Consider the following 10,617-nt stretch of genomic DNA (forward strand, 5'->3'; position numbering starts at 1 on the left):
TTCTTCGGAAAATATCTTGAAATAATCAAAATATAGATCACATAAATTTGAATTATATAATTTTATTTATAACAATTAAATTTGAATTTTAAATTAAAAGTTAATTATTAATATTATTTTTTTAATAACTAATTCTATATATTTTATTAAGGAGTTGTCTATAATGCGACTTTTTGAGATTCCGGTGACGGAATCCGGCGGAAGAAATTGAGATAAATCATGATTTGTTGCAGTTAAAATGGTTTTTTAACTGCATATTCGGATTCAGCACCCTGAAAAACCCCTGGGACGGTTTCATTGTGCAGAAATTAGCTATCAAACTTGGATTCCAATAAATTACTGCCGGATTTTCACCGGAAAAAATCGCCGGAAAGGCTTTCAAAAAGTCGCGTTAAAGACTACTCCTTTTATTAATAATAATTCTTTAAGCTATTTAATTTATTACCATGATTGGGACGGGTGGACTATTTATTTCACTGTTTTTTTCACAGGAAAAAATGTTTTCACTAAAACAATAATTAAAGATGAAACAATAATTAAAGATGTGTATTGATCCAATACCCTCCATGAATATATACACAAATATACAACCGATTCGGTGATACCGCACCTCGCTATAAGCGGTTGGAAGATCACGGCAAGTATAGAGGCGTGACAAACCGTCTGCAGAGTGAGCAATTATTCCCTCTCGAGCTTCATATCATTCTTCACCTTCGCAATGAAGGCCTCCACTTGTCTATTCAGTTCCTCTAGGCTCAGAGAGGCCTCTTTCCCCAACCCCACGCCAAATTCACCTCTCCCGCCAACGTTGTCGGTTCGATTCCCGCCGTTGCTCCACGTCTCGGACTTTCGATACACAGCAGAAGAAGAATAAGGAGATGAGTCGCGAGATGCGGCATCTGTAGCGTCGGCACGGTGCGCTGTCTCCCAGTTCTCAGATTTCTGAAAGTGCCGTCTCAACGGAGATCCTCGGCCTTCCGTGATGGCTTTCGCTGCAGAGCTCACCTCCGCCTCTTCCTCTTCCGATTCCGAGGTGGTAGTAGATTCCTCCGCCTCCGCCTCCGCCTCCGCCTCTTCCTCTTCCAATTCCGATGTGGCAGTAGATTCCTCCACCTCCGCCTCTTCCTCTTCCCATTCCGATTTGGCAGTACATTCTTCAACCTCCGCCTCTTCCGATTCCGATGTGGCAGTAGATTTTTCCTCATAAATCGGCTCCTCTGGTTGGTGCCTCTGATAATGGGCTGCCTCTGCCCATGGCTTATGCTCCTCAAGCGAGCTGCCCGTTATGTTGAAACTGCGTAGCAGGCTTGAATTGGCGAGAATGGCGAGAATGATACAATTAATGAACACATACAGAATCGAAGGCGTCAGCCACGCCAAGAGCTTCTCACACACGCGGGGAAACATGACGAAAACGAAGTGATAGGAAGCAACAAGTGCAGGCTTCACGAACATGGGAATGGCGAGAATGGAGAGAGCCATGAAACACAGCTTGGGATTCTCCATATCTGAGATTCAAACCAACCCGATTTCTTCGATTGTTAGAATTGACCGAAGCTTACCAAATCTACAGACAAATCTGTGCAGTCGGCAATCGTTGTGTAAAAATATGGATTATATAATTATGTTACAGAAGGGAGAAGGTAAAGAGGAGTGGATAGGAAATCAAAGATTTTTAACTTAGTTTCTACGTTCTCCTGACACCCACATAGCCCCACGTCGAAAGCTGGTGGCGCCACAACGGGATCAACCATTTTATGCCAATGTTGGGATGCTAGAATTGTATAGATTTTCTTTTATTTCCACGCATATAATTTATTCCCTTCTTCGCCTTTACATTAACATTCAAAGGAACTCACTCCATCGTAACAAAAACCCCAATTTTAAGGGGAGTATCGTTGTGACAAGGAACTCAACTTTCAAGGTGAGTATCATCTTAATAAATTTGTGGATAACTTCGTCAGTGATCAATTATCTTAGATTAAAATAAAAACAAAAGACATTTTGATGGGAGTTGTTTATGGACATTTCAACGATTTTTGACCGTCCAGACAATTCCTCTTCCATAGACAACTCTCATCAAAATGTCTTCTCCTCCACGAACTTGTTTTTTTTTAATCTAGGATAATTGGTAACTGGTGAGAATTATCCACAAATTTGTTACGATGATACTCGCCTTGAAAGTTGAGTTGCGTGTCACGACGATATTCCCCTTAAAATTGGGGTTTTTGTTAAGATGGAATGAGTTCCTTTGAATGTTAATATAAAGACGAAGAAGGGAATAAAATATAACCAAAATTTCAATAACTTTGAGAGAAAAAACAATCTAGTTAAACAAAACATTCTAATATTATATTTTTATTACATGTGATTATCTTTTCATAAATGAACCGTAATTTTATCTCTTTTAAGTTAAATTGGATTGTTAATTGATTTATGAAATTTAAATTTTCATTTAGAGAAAGAAATATGATTTTATCTTTAAAAAAATTAAAAGTTAAATTGGATTCTTAATTGATTTAGGAAATTTAAATTTTCATTTAAATAAGAAAACAAATGTGATTTTCCGTAATGTTGAAGTTGTAACATTTTAAAAGACAAATAAAAATAAAGTAATATGTTTAATTGTGGGTTTCATTAGTTTTCCTTTTTTTTAAGCAAACGGATAAGAATTTGTTAATCAGAAGAATAAATTTGACTTCATTTAGGGTTTTATGGCTTCATGCTTTTGATAGCCCATGGGTTTTATTCTAATGTAGATGTAGTCTCTTTAAAGGCGTGGCATCATTGTGATTTACCTTGAATCAAGAAATAATAAATTTATTATTCGGAATTAGTTTTTCGTATAAAGATTTTAAAGATAAAACTATTATATCGATATATTATTATTATTGGTTTATCATACTTTTTTCTATTTCACTTTTACTACCAATAACATACCTTTCACGATTAAAATATTTTAATTCTTGTTTAATCATTTTTAAAATTTAAATTGGAATTACGAAATACACTATAACATATAGAAATATATTATATAATTCAAATTATTACATACACGAGAACACATTAAAATATATAATATCACTAACGATACAGATTATGATATGAAAAGAAAAATTACGATAGGATAGGTTCAATAATTGGAGGACACTCAACTCTAGACCATCGATTTAATTTGCAGTGAGCTTTAAAGCCTATAAAAGATTGACATAAGATCTCCACATTCCTATATATTGTAATGGCATTGGTGAATTTGGTTTTATGGGAATTTTTCTATATTGCAATGATCTTAGGCCAAAACCTATATGAAATTGACATAAGATCTTTACATTTTTATATATTGCAATGACATTGGTGAATTTGGTTTTATGGTTTAAATATTTTATAAGTCAAATTAACTATAAAAAAAAAAAAAAAAAATTATTACAAAGATCATTTTTGTCGAAGAATGACATTAAATTGTGTGTGGAGACTAATGTGTGTAAAAATACAGAAGTGAGCATGTGCAACAAAGGGAAAGAGTTGTATCACACAAGAATGTGCCCAGCCAAATATTATGTGAAAGCAAGTCATATCGAAAGATAATGCCAATGCGAAAGTAAACAATATACACATGTAAACCATGTGCCAACTTAAAGGAATAACTATCATTTGACCCCTTAGATTTAGCTTAAATTGACATGAATTACTTAATTACAAATATTTAGATAATTTTGATCAATAAAAAAGTATTAGGTATAATATAAAAGCTCAAGGCATATCCTTGAAAATTTAAGTTCAATTAATATTTTTAGCCAATGCCATAGAATTTAGACCTATTTCGAAACCTCGGAACTAGGGGAGCATGCTGAATTTCAAAACTTCGAAACTAGGGAAGCAGGCTAAATCTTGGAACTTCAAAACTTTGGAGGGCTGGAGTCCCGGGACCTTGGAAGGTCAAAATATTGGAATCCCAAATTTCAAAACCTCAAAACAAGGGGAGCATGCCGAATTTCAGAACTTCGGGACCTCAGAGGGTCGAAATCTCGGGATGTCTGAAGGTCGGAATATTGGGACACTGGAGGTTTATTTAAAAGAAACCCAAGATAACATGGAACCAGGGAAGCAGTCTCAATTTCGCAACGTCGAAACTAGGGACGCTAGGAATATCAGAGCCTAAAATTTTTGGATCTTCGGAACTTCAGAAATTCGGGATTCCGTAACTTCTTATTAATGAATCCTTTTTAAAAGCACCGAGGGATGTTGGGAGCAGGGATTTACAAAGGAATTATTTTGCAAAACCAAAGAACTAGGGACTCTTTCTCTCTCCTTGGACAAGACACATGGCAGCAGTTGATTGACCCTCAAGAGTTTATGGTGGCAGATGACATCAACATGACATGGTTGTATGGAAGACATGTGGCAGTCAGATTCAACATTTTTGAGTGGCCTAATGGGGAAATTCTAGTGACACCTATTGCCATTAAAGATATGCCATGTGGGGATGATGACAAGAGCATGATGTCACCCTTGAAGTAAATTTCGGAGGTCAGAGATTTCGTAACTCCTCTCTAATTGAAATTTGAGAAAGCTTTGATATAGAGAGCTTCTAATGTTGTTGGCACTTGGTTGTGGAGACCAAAGAAACAAGGGCATAGAGAAAGAACACACGAATATAGGCCCCCAACAAGATCCTAAAGGGCTTAGCACATAAGTGCTATGGAGATGCCACATGGGTATTTCGGAGCTCAGAGATTTCGTAACTCCTCTCTAATTGAAATTTGAGAAAGCTCTGATATAGTGAGATTTCTATGTTGTTGGCACTTGGTCGTGGAGCCCAAAGAACCAAGGGAGTAGAGCAATAACACAAGGAGATAGGTCCTCGGTAGAATCTTGAAGGGCTTATCACCTAAGTGTTGTGTCGTCGGTCACAACTACCAGTCCTATGGTGGAAAAAAAATAAGAGGTGAAGAAAAAGGGCTAAAGGCCATATCAGAATCTCCTGATTTCATAATATATTGCCTTAATAAAGTTACAAAATGAGGGGCTACAAGATTGCAGCACATAACTGTATGAAGGATTAATGATTCAGAAGCTAAGAGTAAATGTGCACAGAAGAGTTGGTTGTTGGAATAAATAGTGATTGTTAAGATCGTTGAGCCAAGGGCGACGAGGACCACGAATTTTAGAGAAGATTGTTGGGCTTGTCCTCAGTTGAAATAAGTTATCTTTGATCTCCCGTGCACACTTCGTTGAATTAAATGAAGAAAAAAGCCTCAACGACTAGAGGTATGATCACAGTCCAGAGAAGCCATTCTGAAGTACATTTCAAACTTTATGAGAAATTAATAAGCATGGAAGAATCTCCCGGGAGTACATATTGACTGAGATTTAATTCTTAGCATGGAGAATCACACAGTGACCCAATATCTGAATTGATTATGCTACAACTTCATTTGTTGAGTTGTTGAGCAGGAGAAAATGCTCAGAAGCCCATGCTCCGTATTTAATATGATCGTAGTAGCAATATATATGGTTTAATAATAGGAAGGAGTGCCAAGTGCAAGATTACACTCGTGCAACATGAATCATGAAATGATGACTGACAGAGACAACATTGATCACAACGCAAGAGAGGAACAAAACCATGGAGAGAATTTATGCAAATCGGGCATGCAGTATTATTGAGAGAGTTGTGTGGAGAGCTCTCTGGGTGTGTTTGCATTGCTGAGGTGAGGCCAAGTCCACCAGTGTTGCAGAGAGAGGATGAGAGTGCCTACACAAGAAAAAAGAGACCCCGAGAGAGTCTGTGTTGCTGTGTGAGAGGTTGAGAGAGAATGTGTTGTTGTGTGAGAGGTCGAGAGAGCTTGTGGAATAGAAGAGGCCACGTACTGAATGTATGTTGTTGAAGGCAAAGTGTCAAGAATAGTATAATGATGTGGTGTGGACAGACTGTTAAGAGAGTTGTGATGAGTGACTATTACTGAGAAAAACAGTGAGTTGTTGCAAAGTGAGCAGAGGACAAAGAATATTGCGTGGGCTAACATTTGAGGAGAACAAAAAGCTAAAAATAGGTAGAGAGGCTGCCAATTATAGTGAGCAGTAAGTTACCTTTTGAGTGTGGGTTGGAGCCTTCATACAAGAATTTGGTGCTTCCATCTCTAGTGGGTGTCTAAGAAGGATTGGGGGTTGGTGCCTCTTGCAAGTTAGTGCTTGCATAAATCCAAGGAGCTGCAAGTTGGTGCTTGCAACAAATCCATGAAGTTGGTGCTTCAGATGGTGCTTCTGGTAGGTTGATCAGGTGTCTGCAAAAGGAGGGAATTGGTGCTTCCTGCCAGTGTGTTCTAGCAAACAATTAAGGGGAGTTAGTGATTACTCTAAGTGGTGGCTTACAAACAGATTAATGTAATAGGGTAGGTGCTCTCATTTTTACATCAATAACAATTACAAGCTTTGGTGGTTTTTTCTTGGAAGGGTTTCCACGTTAAACCTTCATGTCTCATTTATTTGTTGCTCATGATGTGTATGCGTGTATTGGTTGACATGGTTTTTGTTATGGTTTGTTATTTGTTGCTCTCATATAATGGATTCCAAGTTTGAATGAATAAATATAAATTGGAATAAAAGTTTAAATTAGCCTTAATACTAATTCACCCCCCCTCACCGCCCCCTTAGTATTAACATTGTTTCCAATAATGCATAGTAGTGATATATACCGATTTTCATATTATAGGTTTTCTTCCTTTTGGAAGAGGTACACGATCCAAAGTAACATTTTCTATTAAGAAATTATATTCTTCATTCATTCTTATGTCCTAATTTGGATCACTAGAAGCTTCTACAAATGTTTATGGATCATAATTTTTTGAAGCTTAAGCCAAAAGAGAGGATGCTTACTGGAACTATGAATGTGTATGACATTGATTCATATGATCATAGACAATATCACTAGTTTCTTCGTATGTGATATGGTTCCATTTAAGAGGTAGTGATGCTAGTGCTAGTTCATGTTCAATGAACCCAACTACAGGAAGGTCAGTAGATAGAGGTGCATTTTTTTCCTCATTGTCATCATCTAAAGAAAAAATAAGAGTAAGATTATGAGTAGAAAAGTTGGAAGTAGAAGATGGCATAGATGCTAAAAATGGTTTGTAAGCCACAGAGATTACAAACAGTGAATTAGGTTTGTAGGTTGAGAGGCCTTCATAAAATTTAACAACTCTCCAATAATAATCTCATTCCATTGAGGTTGAAGAAGTATATAACCATTTACATCTTCAAAGTATCCAATAAAAATGAACTTTTCACTTTTAGGTTGCAATGTTTTCCTTCTCTCATAAGTAATTTGGGCTCATGCTTCACTACCAAACACATGGAAGTGGCTTACATCTAGTTTAATTTTATTATATATGTTTCTTTTGATGTTATATTTTTGAAATAATTACTTAGAGTGTGACTACTATGTTGTTGAAATAATTAATAGCTTACACCCAAGAATGAAAACTTTATCCCTTAGATTGTTATTTTATCATTAATGAGTAGCTTAAAATGTCGTGATGACAACATAAACAATAGATTTGGAATAATATTAATAATACCAGGAGAAAATGACATTTAATAGTTCTTAGTTCACTTGCTATAGGTTTGTGCTTCTTCCCTCATGAAAGAGAATGTTAAAAGAAACTACCCACTTTATTTATTAAAGAGTTTCCTTTGCTTAGTAAACTCACTTGATTTTGCCAAGGGTTCTTAAGTTGTGATGTAGTTAAAGCCTGAGTGTCTACAACCATGAAGAAGTTTAGAAGGCGGTAGAAGGTAGTGGAGGGTTATTGACTATAGATTATGGAGTATGCATAGACTTTTTAAACATTTAATATTAGAAATTAATGCTACATCTTACTAGATTTAAAATTTAATGTTAAAAACTTATGCTGGACTTTGCTAGATTTACATATAGCATTACTTCACTCCACAAAATGTGGCTTAGAAGCAATGTTTTAAGTTAAGTTATGTAGAATTGTGCTTTATGAAGAAGTCAAATAAGACTTTAAATTTTTTTTTTTTTAAACTAGCCTAGATCCATCTTAACTTCGGATCTATCAAGCACCGAGAGGGATCAAATCTCTTGAGGTGAAAACCTCTTTTTTCAATGCAAAACTTGAGAAAACGCTTGCACCTCGAGAGATTTGATCCGTCTTGGCGCTTGATAGATTCAAATTTAAGATGGATCTAGGTTGGTGTCAGTTGTGTGTGGCCAAAGAAAATCTAACGAACATATGATTAATTTTATCAATAATATGTAAATTCATTTAATATTAATATAATCATTTTAAATATGCTAAATATGTCTCAGATTAATTTGGTCATTTTAATTTTAAATTTTCTTAGTTACCTTAGTTTGTTGAGATTATAAACATTGTTAATAACTTTAATGATGAAATAAAAATTATGAATGTAAAGTGACAATGTAATAGTGTTCAATGATAGAAAATGTGAATAATAAAAATATAGTCAATTACAAATAGTCTTCATTGTGATTAATCTCAAACTATTTTCTTCTAATATTCTTATTGTCACCCTTGTTACTTTTGTCATCTTTTCATATCGATTATATGAAAATGACAGTTTAAATCGTAAACCATTTAAATCTTTAGCTCGAGCTATTGTAGTAAACATCATATCTTGTCTCTCTTTCTCTCCAATATTAATAGGTTGAATTACTATAACACAAAAATCAATATACATTGTCAATAATGTTGTGTGCTTACACTGAAATCAATGCACAATGTTAATGCAATCACTTTAAAATTAATGTACCATCATACATCCAATTACATCAAATCATAAATCAACATCTACATTGAAATCAATTCATCTAATACAAGAAGCCAAATAATATTAGAAAACAAAATTTACACTTAAATCAATGCATCTAATGCAAGCAATCAAATATGATTAGAAATCAACATTTACACTCAAATCAATGCATCTAGTGCAAGTAAGAAAATAGGATTATAAACCAACATCTACACTAAAATAAATGTATCTAATGCAAGTAAGAAAATAGGATTATAAACCAACATCTACACTGAAATCATTGCATTTAGTGTAACCAATAAAAAAGGATTAGAAATCACCCTGTAAATTGAAACCAATGCATTTAGTGCAGGTAATCAAATAGGATTAGAAATCATCTACATTGAAATCAATGTATGTAGTGAAAGCAATCAAATATTATTAGAAATCAACATCTACACTGAAATCAATGAATCTAATGAAAGTAATCAAATAGGATTAAAAATCATCATCTACACCGAAATCAATGCATTTAGTGCAAGCAATCAAAATAGGGTTAGAAATCATCTACATTGAAACCAATGCATCTAGTGGAAGGAATCAAATATCATTAGAAATCAACATCTACACTAAAATCAATGCATCTAGTGCAAGCAATCAAATAGGATTAGAAATCGCCATCTACACTAAAATCAATGCATCTAGTGCAAGAAATTTTCTTCCCTCTCTCCCCCATCCATCTATATCTATATCTCCCTCCATCTCTATTTCTTTATGTTTCTATCTCAACCCACCAAACACATACGCTCTCTCACCCCATATCTATCAATCTCTTTGTCCCTCCCTCCTCTCCATCTTTATCTTCTTCCCTCTCTTCACTTGTCATCTATGTCTCTATCTCCCTTTGTCTCTCTATATCACCCCCAAAACATACGCTCTCTTTCTCCAATCAATTTATCTGTCCCTCCCTCCTCCTCCTTCTCTCTCTCTCTCCCTGCCCCGCTTTTATCTCTCTTCCCTCCTGTTGTCCTTTCTCTCGATCTTCCTTACCACTCCCTCTCTCTCTCTCCACCCTTCTCTCTCTATTTCTTTCTTCTTACCTCCCTCTCACCCTCCAATTCCATCTCTCTTTCCATCCCTCTCTCTCTCTCTCTCTCTCTCTCTCTCTCTCTCCCTCTCCCTTCACCCTCTAATTATGTTACTATATCCCTCTTTGTCTCCTCTCTGCTTCTCTCCCCCATTCTCTCCATCTCTCCTTCTTTGTCTCTTTATCTCACCCCCAAACATACACACTCTCTCTCCATCTCTCCCTTGTCACTCCATCTCTCTCTCCACTTCTAACTCTCTATGTATTTCTTCTTCCCTCTCTCCCCCCCTCCAAATCCATCTCCCTATGCCTCCGTCTCTCCCTCCATCTCTCCTCCTCTCTCTCAAGTCTTCTCTCTCGTACTTCCTCTCTCTCCCTTTCTCTCATACCTCCCTCTCTTACCCCATCTCTCTCTCTCTCTCTCTCTCTCTCTCATACCTCCCTCTCTCTTCCCCCATCTCTCTCTTCCCTCCAATCCTCTCTATTCCCCCATCACTCTCCTCCTCTCTCTCAAGTCTTGTCTCTCGTTATTTCTTTCTCTCCCTTTCTCTCATACCTCCCTCTGTCCTCCCCCATCATACACTCTCTCTCTCTCTCCAACTATGTTACTATATCCCTCCCTCTCCTACTCTCTCCTTCTCTCCCCCCCTTCTCTCTATCTCTCCTTCTTTGTCTCTTTCTCTAACCCCTAAACATACACACACTCTCTCCATATCTCCCTTGTCACTCCCTCTCTCCCTCAACTTGTCACTCTC

General features: G+C 36.3%; 1 protein-coding gene across 1 annotated transcript; it reads right to left on the reverse strand.

The window, feature by feature from the left end:
* Window positions 1-596: 596 nt before the first annotated feature.
* On the reverse strand, window positions 597-1,602 carry LOC149236922 (uncharacterized). Its single transcript, XM_089461668.1, has one exon. The coding sequence runs from the start codon at window positions 1,504-1,506 to the stop codon at window positions 679-681; it is 828 nt and encodes a 275-aa protein (XP_089317794.1). The 5' UTR covers window positions 1,507-1,602; the 3' UTR covers window positions 597-678.
* Window positions 1,603-10,617: the final 9,015 nt, after the last annotated feature.

The sequence above is a fragment of the Pinus tabuliformis genome, chromosome 8 (genome assembly GCF_031772625.1).
Source record: "Pinus tabuliformis cultivar Carrire ecotype Pingquan chromosome 8, CPIR1, whole genome shotgun sequence".
NCBI lineage: Eukaryota > Viridiplantae > Streptophyta > Pinopsida > Pinales > Pinaceae > Pinus > Pinus tabuliformis.